The 13,426-nt window shown below is 50.5% G+C and overlaps 1 protein-coding gene across 7 annotated transcripts in view; it reads right to left on the reverse strand.

The window, feature by feature from the left end:
* Positions 1 to 10,071, reverse strand: part of AFAP1L2 (actin filament associated protein 1 like 2) — a 107,091-nt gene extending 97,020 nt beyond the window's left edge. For 3 of the 7 annotated variants that reach the window (XM_058544050.1, XM_058544049.1, XM_058544056.1), the window contains exon 1: positions 8,521 to 8,867. In XM_058544050.1, the coding sequence (XP_058400033.1) occupies positions 8,521 to 8,536 (16 nt within the window). In that variant the 5' untranslated portion in view covers positions 8,537 to 8,867. Of the gene's footprint in view, positions 1 to 8,396; positions 8,493 to 8,520; positions 8,868 to 10,001 lie in introns of those variants that run through there. The other 4 variants (XM_058544052.1, XM_058544051.1, XM_058544054.1 and 1 more) reach the window with 3 other exon arrangements.
* Positions 10,072 to 13,426: the final 3,355 nt, after the last annotated feature.

Raw genomic sequence — 13,426 nt, forward strand, 5'->3', positions numbered from 1 at the left:
GACAATTTGAGACGGGTTTTGATTTTTCAAAAAATAGGAACCACCGAGATCTTCAGATTCCATTAGGACCACCCCTTCATTCTCTTGGGATTCCACATCCCGTCTCCTGGACCAGTGCAGTAAGGGCTGATGATTCTCATCATGAGGCTTTTCCCTGCCTGGAAACACCAGGACTGACCCCTTACATCACATGGAACTAGGTGCAGTATTTTGCTAAATCACGAGTTCTCCCCCCTCAAAAATCAATCCACACTAGCACAGACAAGCAGGACTGCCAAAAACAAAAAGTCAGCCAGGAAATAATTATGGTGCAGACTTGGGTACTCAATTCCAATTCAATAACTTTATTGGTGAAAAAAAAAAAAAAGACTTGTAGAAAGGCTGCCAAAGTCAATACATTAGATCCATGTGTGTGTAGCAGCAGAGTTCCCAGGGTGGGAAGCTGGAGCTAATGCTTCGATATTCCACATCCCTCCCTAGGCTCATCTGCTGCCTGGATTTTAAGAGAACTGTTTTTCCTTTTCTCTAAATAGAGGGAGAGCTTCCACCATCTCACTGTTTGTGCCTAATGGAAAAGTCTCTTGCATCTAAGACACCATCAAGTACTCAGTCTTTTTGTTTTGTACCAAAATTCTTCACCCTCTTCTGCTATATCGCCAGATCACTGCAGGCATGACCACACCAAGACCTCAGATTTCTATTTACAACCTGTGATGGCCAACCGTGCGCTCGATGGATTCTTCACCTGATACCACAGTATCACAAACTACTAGGGTTTGTTTTAAAGTCAGCTTTCCGGAGGTATAATTTACACACAGAAAAAAAAATTCCCTGTTAAGTGCATAGGTCTGAGTTTTCACAAACCCCTAGAGCTGTGTAACCACTACCACCACGAAGATTTGAAAAATAAAGATTTCTATCATTTCAGAAATTCCCCTCATGCCCCTTTCGGGTCAACCCCTTCTCCCAGCCCTGGCAACTACTGACTTGTTTTCTTTCCCCATAGTTTCGCCTTTTCCAGAAAGTCACATAAATCGAATTGTACACTGTGTAGGCTTTTGAGTCTGGCTTCTTTCACTTAACATACTGGTGAGTATCACTCGTAGTTAGTTATGAACTGTTAGTTTTTAAGTCTTGGACTTTTGCTTTCTTGTCAAAGAGACCAAGTGATTGGCTCTAGTTCATCTTTGCTATGGAGGAACCAAATCCTTGATTTAGGGCCTTTTAATAAAGCTGAGGCCTGGGAACAGGGTGACCCACCATCTCCATCTACCCGGGATGTGGGACTTTCAGTGGTAAAACCAGGAAAGTCCCAGGCAAACCAGGACAGTTTGTCACCTTCCTTGGGAAGCTACCTCCAAGGGCAGGCATACACATTCGCCTTCTCAGATTCCTTCTGGGGCGCAAGAGGCTGCGTGCTCTGAGCTACCAGCTAACTCGCTTTTCTCGGTTTAAACATGATCAGAAGGCCAATTTGCAATCTGCTGGGGCTGCGCCCCTTTATGGAGCTCACCACACTCTACCAGGCCTGCAGCTGCCTTTGAAGTCCCTTGGAGGCGCTCAAGGAAATGAGAAGAGAACTCAGGGGTCTGTTTAGAAAACAGCAGAGAAGGGCTTCTGTTGGTGTCGGCGCCCCTCCCCACTTCTGCATGATATTTAACGCCCACAGAGAGACGTGACATGAATGTGCCCTGGGCTCATTCTGGTTTTTGCACCAGTCCAGTGCAATGCACCCAGTGTATTGCCGCTCCTCCTGTTTTTCTATACATTCTCCCTACTCCTCCCTCTCAGTGGGGTTGTTGGTTAGCTTGTTTTGAGACTAATAGGGAGAAGGTGAGAGTCAAATGATAGAAAATTAGTAAAGAGCTCGAAGTTCTTGTTAGAATTTAAGAAACTCTCCCGTATAAACATACTGAGACATTAGAGAAAAGTCAGGGAGGGCCAGGATATGGCTCCACACGTCAGGCTTAAGAATGAGCAGTTCCTTGCCTATCTCCTTTCCAGCTGACCTTGAGCTAGGTTACCAGGGAACGGCTGAGCATCCTCAACTCAGAGCTCCCAATAGCTTCAAAAGGCAGGTATGTGATGGCCATAGCTGGTACCCAAAGTAACTGTGAGGACCCAACCCAAGAAGGCAGGAACTGGTGGAGGCAGAGTCACGTCACAGGGGTTTCGGGGTATCTGCTCCCCTGAATTAATTTCACGTTTCCCTTTCTCAAAGCATTTACCAGTAGCTCTTATAAGTTATTCCACCAAGCAGCCTGTGAGGCGGGTTAGTAATCATTATCTTCGCTTGTACAGATGAGGAAACAAGGCCCAGAGAGATTAATTGACTTGCCCAAGGTCGCACAGCGAGTTAGTGACAAAGGCCAGATTAGAACCCGGAGCCCCGGAGTGCCCAGGCCGGCGCCCAGCTCCATGAGATCCCCCAGCCTTTGGTCCAGAGCATGGGCAGAGCCAGGTCTGCGCCCCCGGGAGCCCTGGAGGCCAGATGAGCTGCTGCAGAGGGCACAGGCAGGCTCATACTCACAAGCAGAAACCTGCAGGATCCTTCTCTGTACCACCAGACAGCAACACCCCTGTGCTGGAACAGACAGAAATAAGGCTCAAGTCGGGAAAGCCAAGGGCAGCCACTGCGCACTTGCATCTCCACTCTGGAATTTGGCTTTGGGATTTTATTTCATTTCCCTTTGGGACTGAGGTCTGCTCTTGAGGGCCAGAGCGTAGGAGAATATGTGCTCCCATTGCCTGGCATTCATTCATTCACTCACTCCCCAGTCAGGTCCCATGCATCTTCTACAGTCACGTGCAGCATAATGACATTTCAGTCAACAACAGACCGCATATACAACAGTGGCCCCATAAGATTAGCATCACCTAGCCTAGAAGTGTAGTAGGCTGTACCATCTAGGTTTGTGTAACTACACTTTGTGATGTTCACACAACAATGAAATCGTCTAACAACACATTTCTCAGAATGTATCCCTGTCAAGTGACACATGACTGTAAGTGCCTGGCAGTGCACCAGGGGCTGAGGAGAGGGACACTTGAAGGAGAAAGACAAGATCTCTGTCTTGGAGGAGTTCGGTTTAACAGGGAAAACAGACATATGTACATATAATTCTAAGACAATGTGACATTAATTCAACAAATATTTGTTGAGTCCCTACGATGTGCCAGGCATTGATGAGGCTATACGTAAAGCAGTGAGGGAACACAGAGGGAATCAGGGGAGGCTTCCTGTAAGAGGAGGCATGTGGGCTAGGTCCTGAAGATTGCAGTGAGTTTCACTGAGCAGCTAGTCCTTACCTGGCTAGAGGGACACTGATAAGGAAGGAGCCCAAAATTGTTTTGTGCACTTCTTTCTAAATAAACCCTTGTTGTTATTAGAACAAGAATTCTACTCTTCAGAAACGTGATTCTCAGGGATACTGTATCCTGTTTCTGACTCTCTGAGTTGTTGCTTAATCTCATTAGGCCTCAGCTGACCTGTCTCTCAAATGGGAGTGAATAATCCTGTGTTTCAGAGGTGGCTCTGGGCTTCACTAACAATCGTTGGAGACATGTTCACACAAAAGTCCTTGAGAAACAAATTCCTCACAGGGCCGATGGCATTCTCTTTCCCATCAAGTCTGCTGCTCTCTGCTCTCAACGGAAATTGGTTGTATTTATAAGAATCACAATCCTAAGCTGACCTTTGTTGGGCTGCCCACATTCCCTCCCGCATTTCCCTCTCCTCCTCAAGACACGTCCTCCCTCCGAAGATTCCTCAGTGACCACAGAGCAACTAGCATCAAAGGGTGCTCGGAAAGTTGGAGGGACAAACACTGGACGTTGTTTTCTAGATGGGGAAACTGAGGCCTGGAAAGCTCAGTGACTCGCCCAAGGAAACAGAACATGTGGGTCTCCAGGTTCCAAGCCACTGCCTTCTTCACTGCACCGTGACTGTCTCCCTCATGTCTCAGCCTGGGCTCTGGGCAGACATGCCATCCTCCCTCAGCTTGGGGAAAATCTCCCTTCTCTGAATGACAGAAGTGTTTAGAGAAACATTTCCCAGCATTAAAGGGATTAGGAAGAAAAGTAGCCCAGCTTCCCAACCTTTGAAGCTCATTGGCCCCTCCTGGCCCTTTAACTGTACTTGGAACCAGCCCAGTTCCCAGAGCTCCCTCCCCTCCAGAAGAGGGGACAGGCCCAAAGCAGAATTCCCCTACCCCTCCGGCCTTTCAGCACCAAAGGTGACCTCTCAGTGTTTCTGCTTCAGACCATTTCATTGCCAAAGCATCAAGGGCTCCCACACAAAGAGCTTCAAAGTCAAGAGGGCTCAGAGTCAAGTACAACTATGAGCAAACTCTGAGCTTAGGATTCTGCAGCATCCCATTTGAGATGCTTTTTAAGCAGTGTTCCCACACTGTTTTAAAGCCTATAATCAGTTAAGGTGAATTACATTCGATTTCTGCAGGTATCACAAGATTTGGTTAAAGCACATCAGGTGAGTATCGAGGGAGTATGCGTTTCACTCCACACTTGTTTTTAATTTTCCAGGTGAGGAAGGTGTATGTACAATTACTTATCTTTTGTCAATGGTTCTCAACTTTGACTGCACATTAGAATCACCTAGAGGCCTTTACAAAAAATACAACGCCTAAGCTGAACCCCTAGACCAATTAAATCAGACTGTCTTGGGTGGGGCCTATATATGCCTATTTTTTAAAGCTCCCCCGATGGTTCCCATGTGTGGCTAAGGTTTAGAACCACCACCTTACGTAGAATTTCAACGGGGGAAGACGGGAGCTCCTAGGCATGGAAAAATAACAAATACAGATGATTGCTCTGAAGGTGAAACGAGTGTTATCAATCGGCCCATCTCTTTTAATTAGTTTTTCTTTTTCAGACCTTTCCTGACCACAGATCTAATGATGCCCATATAAGCTTTCAAGAATTTTTACTGGCTTGACTCTTCACAGCTCATCTCTATCTTCCAGTACCCTAGAACTAAGTGCCCTCTCCTGGGAATCGGATGATCCGACTCAGAGACAAAAGAACACAGGAAGAGAATGATTACACTTTCAGCCAATTACTGTGATCCAAATTAAAGTCACTATCTCAACCGTGCCTGTTTGGATCCAAGTGTGACACAATTTCAGGAAGCTTCAGCAGGGATGTTCCAAGTGCGATCCACAGATAGCAGGTCAGTCACATTTGGCCCTGGAGGCACTCACCAGCTGGAAGACCAGTAGGATCCAGAATCCTGGACCATGTGGTGTGAGTTCAGCCAATGGGCTCACACACAGTGATACAAGGATGCCCTTATGAGAGTCATAAATATGTAAACACCCAAGGATGGGAACCTTTTCAAGGTACCCTGTAGAACTTAGCTTATACAACACCAAAGAGATTCACATACAAGATATAGCAACTCTACCATCACTTTTTATGACAACTCTCATAAAAGCTCCATCTCTCTGGGAAGACACATCCACATACCCTCCCCACCACCCCCCTTGTTTTGGCTTGAGGGAGCCATGGCTGTCTAGCAGAACAGCTTAGAAGGAATGCAGAGCAATTCTGGAAATGTTTCTGCATTAGACATAAGGTGATATTGCAACCACTCTTTAGCTCCAGACATCTCTTTACATCCTATAAAACAATGGAAAATAGCCCAGAGCCTAAAAATGATAGGCTAGTTTTGGAGGATGTATAATATTGTAACAGGCAGGCTGGGGAACGTGGAAAACAATGTCTCCTACATCAACTGCTTTACGAGATTTACAAATTAGAGAAAACATTTTGAGAATCTGGAGACAGTGATGAAGCATTCTACCTATCTGGGGGAGGGAGAGCTCAAAATTGGGAATTTAGAAACAGAGAATGAGGCATTCAACAAGTTTTAAAAGTGTCACAAATTAATTCTTCTTCACGATTTTTACATATGTTCTGAGAGCCCAAGTAAACCTTGCTTTTCCATTTAACTTTGTTGTTAAAACCACTAGACCTGGGGCCGGTCCTGTGGCGTAGCAGTTAAGTGTGGCACTCCGCTGCCGACGCCTGGGTTCGGATCCCGGCCGTGCACCGGCACACCGCTTGTCAGGCCATGCTGTGGCAGCGTCCCACATAAAGTGGAGGAAGATGGGCACAGATATTAGCCCAGGGCCAGTCTTCCTCAGCAAAAAAAGAGGAGGACTGGCATGGATGTTAGCTCAGGGCTGATCTTCCTCATACACACACACACAAAAAAATCCCACTATACCTAGTCATTCCGTAATTATTCAATCTTACCTTTGGAAAAAAAAAAAAAGGCCCTCCATCTCTAACAAGCAAGAGGAGACTACAGATTCTAGTTCGAGTTGCACTGGTTAATCGGAGATTGGGCCCAACACACTCCATTTTGCACAGACCAACTTTTCAATTCAATGAGTGTTCAAAGCACAACTCATCTTCTTCTCAAGTGAATGGGGAATTCTACATTCCCGGTGGGAGGGGAGGGAATCCCCAAATTCCTGGGCTGAAAGGTGTAGTAAACAGTAGCATTCACCAGTGAGACCTGAAATGAAGAGATTTTTCTCCAAACACTAAAAGACGAGTTGGATTAGCCTCTGCAATCCAGATAATTCTCTAATGTATCCACTTATCACTTTGTGTCTGATTTACTGCAAAATGATGAGGCAGATACATGTGTCACCAAAAACAAACACTCTGAACTGGAAACTAAGTTTCCTTCAGTTGGCAAAAATCCCAAACTGATCTTCCAGGGTGGGAGGATTTAAACTCTCAAGAGAAAAAGATAAGTAAGGAGATGTTCCCAGGTCAAGGGCCAAGTCAAAAGCTATTAACACAAAAACCTTCTGATAATAACTGGGCATTTGGAAAGAAGACCCAAAACGCTATCATTTGCCCTAGCTTTGAAAGATTAATATGCTGATTTGAGAAAGTAGCTTGCAACCTGGACCTTCAAACAGGAGCTAACATAATTCAGAAAAGGCAGACTCTGAGCTGAAACGGACCCACAGGTGGACAACTCAAGTCCTGAATTCCCTGTGAGGGTCCCTGCCAAAGGGCACAGAGCCAGAGTTGGGGAGGGAGCCGCAGACTGCCATTTTAGGAGGAGAGGGGCTGCGGCTTCCTCAAGTGTTCGGAGACTACATAAGAGCGCATTCAGTCATTCAGGCACAAAACTGACGTGATCTCAGCAGAATTTGAGACGAAAAAAACCACCCGGTTAGAAATGTGAGAGAGGCTCCAGGGAGGGTTCACAGAAAGAAACCGAAGGTTGCCAACTAGTTTAACCCTGTCCCCTAACCGGCTTCCTGTGCTCCTGGCAAAGACCCTTCCTTTATAAGTGAAGCGCTAAGATTTAGGTCTTTCGCCCTCACCTGTAACCAGGTGACCCAGATGAGAAAAAGCAACGGGAAAATCAAAGGACACGACTAGTTTAGGGAACTAAAGAAGGTCCCGAAAGGTTCCTTTATGTCAGTTTCAGAAATGAGAAACTGCCGGGAGCGAGACTCCTTGGGAATCTCTGCATTCTCCTTTATTACTCTCTCCCAGGGGAAAATAAACACAGAAACAGTATTTCCTCTCTCAGGTTTTGCAGAGACGAGCCCGGGACAAGAAAGTACAAGAGGCTTCCCCAAAGGAAGGGCGGGGGTAGGGGGCGCCCGCAGCGTGCCGCTTAAGGGGCAGTTTTTTGCAGCTCCTTTTCCAAAAGATCTGCAATCCGAGGCTTCTCGACTCCAGCCCAAGGGCTCCGAGCACGGTGCGAGCTGGGCACGGGACACAACGCCGGCCCCCGCCAAACCCAAAAGTTGCCCAGAGCGCACTGAGCTCAGTCCTCGGTCCGAGACGCCTCCACGCTCCACCTGCCGGGCACCGCGTTCGGCTCCCAATCCCTGCCCCCCTCCCCTGCCTGGGGCTGGAGGAGAGGAGAAGGGCGCGGAGAGAGACGGCTACCGGAGCGGCCGGACAACTAGAATGGCCCGACCGAGCCAGGAGCGGAGCTGAGCGCCACCCTACCGCCCAAGCGCACCCCCTCGCAGGCTCCTTCCCGGGCACTGCAGGAAGCCCTTCACTCCGTCTGGCGCCCGGGCGAGAGGACCCCCACAACTTGCCCCTTTGCCCCCAAGCAGCCTCGCACTGTTCGGACTTCACTCGGGGACTCCTCGGCCCCCGGCATCTTTCCGGGGCGGCTGGGGCTTGGGGGGCGGGGGCGTCGCCAAGCGCACCCTCTGTCCTGCAACAGGTGAGAAGCCTCGCTAAGCCGACCCCCGCCCTCTGCGCCCGGGAGGCTCAAAGGGCCCGGGCCGCGGCCGCCACCTAGGAGTCCACTCGCCCGGCCCGCGGCGCAGCTGTGGCCCCAGTCTTCGGCCCAGGTCTGGGCGGGGGCAGCCGGCTCTGCTCACCTGAGTCCCGACGGCACGGGAGGCGCACGCGGTGACGCCCCCCTCCATCCCTAGCCCTCCTTTCGGGCGCCGTGCCGGGCGGGAAGGGAGTGGGTGCGCGCCGCGCCGGGACCCGCGCGCTCACCTTTGTACCGCTCCATCGGGGCCACGGCGTGAGCTCCTCGCTGCTCGGCTGCGGCGCTGAGCTCTCTGCGCTCGGCTCCGCGCCCGGGGCCGCCGCGCTGGCCCCTCCCCGTGAGGTCACGCTCGCGGCCGGACCTCCTGGCGCGCCTGCCGCGCCCGGGGCGCTCGGACCCCGTCCCCGCCCGCGCGCCGACCCCGCCGGGGAACTCCGCGGCCGACGCCGGCGGACCGTCAGCGCTCACGTCCCTGCGCACCCGGGCCCCGCTCACCGCCCGCCGTTCCTTCAAGTCCGGGCCCCGGGAGCGGCGGGACGGAGCGAGACCGGGACGTGCCCAAACCCTGGGGGAGGCTCCGGGAAGGGGCGGGCTCGGGCGCGCCTCCAAGAGCGGTTTTTCCAACCTCGGGGCTGCAAACCCAATGCCCGGAGGAGGAGACTGAGGCCTGAGCCGGGAGTCAGAGACGTGCCTAGAGTGCCTCCTGCTTGACCCCGGGGCCAGCGCGCTTATGCCCTTGGCCTTCCTCGAGGGGTGACATGGGGGATAGGGATGGGAGCCACCGAGCCCTCACCCCGCGCCTGCCCCCTTGTTCTTTGGGAATTGGTCCCACCCTCTCGCAACCTCTCTAGGCAGTAGCCGCCAATCGCACACACATTAGGGCGTGTGAAATCGTCTACTTGCTGCCTTGTACCGGAGCCCAGGATCCCTGGGCGCCATTGTTCCAGGCTCTCCTGAGAAAGACTAGAATTTTGGAGCCGCCTGGACAAATCCGGGAGCGCGCGTTCCTGTGCCAGTGCAGCTGGCGACCGGCCCGGAGGGTGGCATCTATTCCATAGGGAGCTCAGTCTTGCTGTCACTCCACCCCGCGCCGCCGCCCCAAGCACCGCACTTCCGCCCTTTACCTCTTGCCATCTGTCCCTCCGGTCTCTTAACGCGCCCAAGTCTTCCCCATCCGCCCCTTAAGAGATCCATGTCTTCTTTAAACTTTTCTATTTTCACTTTAAAATCTCAATCATAGTTGGTGCAGGATGCCTGGTTTTTCAACAAGTCTCCCCCAACTTCCTTGAAGGAACACTTAAGGAAGATTTGTTGTCGTTGCTGCTGCTGTTTTCTGGAAAACTTCTTAATTCTTCTTGGAACGGCAGATTTAGCTCTGACGTTTGGAGACCTTCTGCCCTAGCCGTCTGAGAAATATTTTTCTGAGTTCTATTAGCAGCTAACATCGATGGAGCCCTCCTCACAAGGCAGGTGCCAAGGGCTGTACATATACTGCTTTTAATTTTCCCAATAACCCTGTGACATGGGTATTATTATTATTTCTATCATGTAGTTGAAGAAACTGAGGCTTACAGAGGTTAAACAACTTGCCCAAAGTCACACAGCTGAAAAAGAACAGAGCAGGCATTAAACCCAGGTCGGTCTGCTTCCAGACGTCTATTCACTAAACTTTTCTGGCGCTCATAGGAAATGCCAGTCTGGCCGTTACCATCTCTTAGAGAACAACGACAACACAGCCAGGTAGGTGCTCTGATAAAACTGAAGCGCAAGGGATTCTGGGAGCCCAGTGGAGGGCCCTGAACCAGCCTGGAGAAGCCTCCTGAGTTTAGTAGAAGAGGTGATGGCTGAGCTGAGCCTTAAAAGACGAGTTAGAAGTAGTGAGGTGGCAAGAGAGGCGGAGTGAGTGCAGCCTTCCGGGGAGAAAGGACAGCGGGAACAAAGGCAGGGAGGTGAGCCATTTCAGGGTCACACAGTTGTGTGTTGCTGAAGCCAAAAGGGAGAAGCCAGGAGTGGAGGAGGTGAGGCCGGAGAGGTGCGCACAGGCGTGCTGGAGGGCCCAGAATACCAAGTGATCTGGAAGCCGAGGGGATTGGGCAGCACTGAAAAGGGCAGGGTGCCTCGGGGCTCCTCGGAAGCTGAGTGGAGGGTGGAGTGCAGGAGGCACTTGCACCCACAGGGTGAGAAGTGGCTGGGGGGGTGGAATCCCGGATGGGGAGGAGAAGACCGAGGGCAGAAATATGCAGGAAGTTTGATGCCAAGGCTCTGTCGGCACACAGAGTGTGAGGAAGAAGGAAGAGCTGAAGTTGACCTTCTGGTTTCCAGCAACTTAGGTGAGCAGGTGGACAGTGTGACCACTCATGCACTCAGTCCTCACTTATTACCTGAGGCTCTGTTAGGTGCCGCGTGCTACCAGGCCCTGCAGAGAGCATGAGCCAGGTGGATAAGAGGTTGCTGTTGGGCGTGTGGGTGGGGGTGGAGACAACAAACAGGAAAAGAGATGAGCATCCCTGAGTCAGACACAGAGAGGGGGCAGCAGGTTGGGGTCTTGGGGGGAGAAAGTGGAGGGCCCACAGTGCCTCCAGGGGGCTTCAAGCCCTGGATCTCAGCCTCCAAACTCATCCGTGTCCATTATCTCATTTAATTCTCTCAGCCACTCTTCCAGGAGGGCCAGGCACATGGGGGTTCAAGAAACAGAAAAAGTGGAGGTTGCAGCAAGAATGCTGACATCCCGAGGAACGGAAGGACAGGAAATAGTGTTCAGTGGGCCTTGTGCAAGCTGGAGCTGGGATCCAGGTCAGGCCGGAGGGTGCTCTTGCCTTTTGCATTCTCTTTTTCTCTCTCTTCCCTCCTCCCTGCCTTTCCTCATCTTGCAAATGGCCAGGCATAGGACCTGCTCTCCAATTTACAGTGTCTGGAGACTACCATCAATGGGTCCCAGGTTTCCTTTCAAATTCTGAGGGAGAATCTGACTGTGCAGCTTGTCGTTTTGAAACCAGTCTCAAGTCCGGTGGCTGGTGGTTTTGCCACATTCCAGCTCTGGCAGTCATCTGGGACCAGCAGGGCAAGGCTACACAGTCCAGCCCTACTCAGCAGGCCTCTGTTCGGGCTGACCCTCCCAAGGGGGTGAGGGCGGGGCTGCCTCTGACTGAGGTTGCTAAGAGCAAAAGGTGGGGGTCAACCTCTCTCCATCCTATAAATGAGGACACCAAGAAGCTAGGGGCCTTGCCTAAGTCACCAAGTCTTTCAGAAGCAGGACTCAAAAATCAGATTTTCTGATTCTAAACCCTGTGCTTTCTCACCCCCACCCTCCCACCCCCCACTCACTTGGGGCTTTCTCAGGACTCTAACTGGACAGGGCTTTACCCCAGCAAGTCCTCTGGTGGCCATCTCTGTAACCACTTCCCATAACCGCACCCCCACTCTGCAGGCTCCGGGGTGGCTCCACGTCTCTATCACGCCTGTTCCCTCTCCACCACCCCCCCCCCCCCCCCCCCCCCCCCCCCCCCCCCCGCTGGCTCCAGCCCTTTAATTATCTCTTCCTAAATCCTCTCTAGTTTATTGATGGAGACTTGGCAAATCCCAGAGCCTCTAGACAAACAGAAATCAATCAGAAATGTACGCAGAGCGAATTTAAAATGGGGATTCCCCACCCTTTCCAAGAATGAAACACTACTTAGAACCATCAATAGGAAACTGAGGCCTCCGGACCACTCAGCAGCAGCCCCCCCCGCCCCCCCCCCCCCCGCCCCTTCTCCAAAACCTGGGAGAGTTTAACCCCATGTCCTTAGTCACTTTGCAACTTCCACAAACGGGCCACTCACATTCAAATTCTAATTAATTGAGTATCTGGCCTCCGGGATCAGATAATTTGGTTTCCAGCTCATTCTCAACTTTCTGAGTGCTACAACGGATCCCACCCCAGACCCCCAGGATCCGAAATGGGCTGTTCTGCTGCAGACAGTCCTGAAACCAAACTGAGTGTCCCGACCCTGGACGCTAGGTGGTAGGTGTTCCCATGAAGCTCAGCTGGGGTAGGGGTGCATCAGGCCCTCTGGGTGTGGGGTGAAGGCATCTGGGATACAGATAACTGAATGCCCGGAGGGCTTGTTCTCTAGTTATTCCTAAACCAATTCTCAGTGGCAGAGAGGTTTCTCCAACCACAAGGGGGCTTCTCTAGCTGAGGCAAGGAGGAAGGGTGCCCACTGACTGGAAGGCAGTTGCTTTACAAACTTTACCCTGTTTAATTCCCACAATGATCCAGGCAGCAGATACCATTTCCCCTCATTTCACACATGGAAACCTTAAGTAACTTGCCCAAGGTCACTGCTGGGTCTCAGATTGATGAAACAAATAATTATGGAGGACATGTCAGGTCTGGTTGGGTGGGCATGCGGTGAGATGAAGCAGGAGGAAGGTGGCATCTGAACCAGGCCTTGAAACGATGAATTAATTCTTGTTTTATTTATTGTAATAAAATATACATAACAAAATTTACCATTTTAACCATTTTTAAGTGTACGTTTCAGTGGCATCAAGTACATTCATGTTGTTGTGCAACCATTACCACCATCCATCTCCAGACCTTTTTCGTCATCCCAACCTGAAACTGTACCCATTAAATAATAAGTCCCCATTCCTCCCTCCCCCTCGCCCCTGGTAACCACTATTCTACTTTCTGTCTCTATGAATATGCCTATTCTAGGTACCTTAAATAAATGGAATTATACACTGTTTGTCCTTTTGTGGCTGGTTTATTTCACTTAGCATAATGTCCAAGGTTCATCCATGTTGCAGCATGTATCAGAATTCTATTCCTTTTCAAGGCTGAATAATATTTAATTGTATGTATATACCATATCCTATTTATCTACTCATTTGTCAATGGATATTTGGGTTGTTTCCAGCTTTTGGCTATGGTGAATAATGCTGTTATGAGCATTGATATACAAATATCTGTTCAAGTCCCTGCTCTCAGTTCTTTTGCATCTATACCTAGGAGTGTAATTGCTGAGTCATATGGTAATTCTACATGTAACTTGCTGAGGAACCACCAAGATGTTTTCCACAGTGACTCTACCGTGGTACATTCCCACTAGCAATGCATGAAGTTTCCAGTTTCTCCATATCCTCGCT

This window comes from Diceros bicornis, chromosome 6, assembly GCF_020826845.1.
Source record: "Diceros bicornis minor isolate mBicDic1 chromosome 6, mDicBic1.mat.cur, whole genome shotgun sequence".
NCBI classification, from domain to species: domain Eukaryota; kingdom Metazoa; phylum Chordata; class Mammalia; order Perissodactyla; family Rhinocerotidae; genus Diceros; species Diceros bicornis.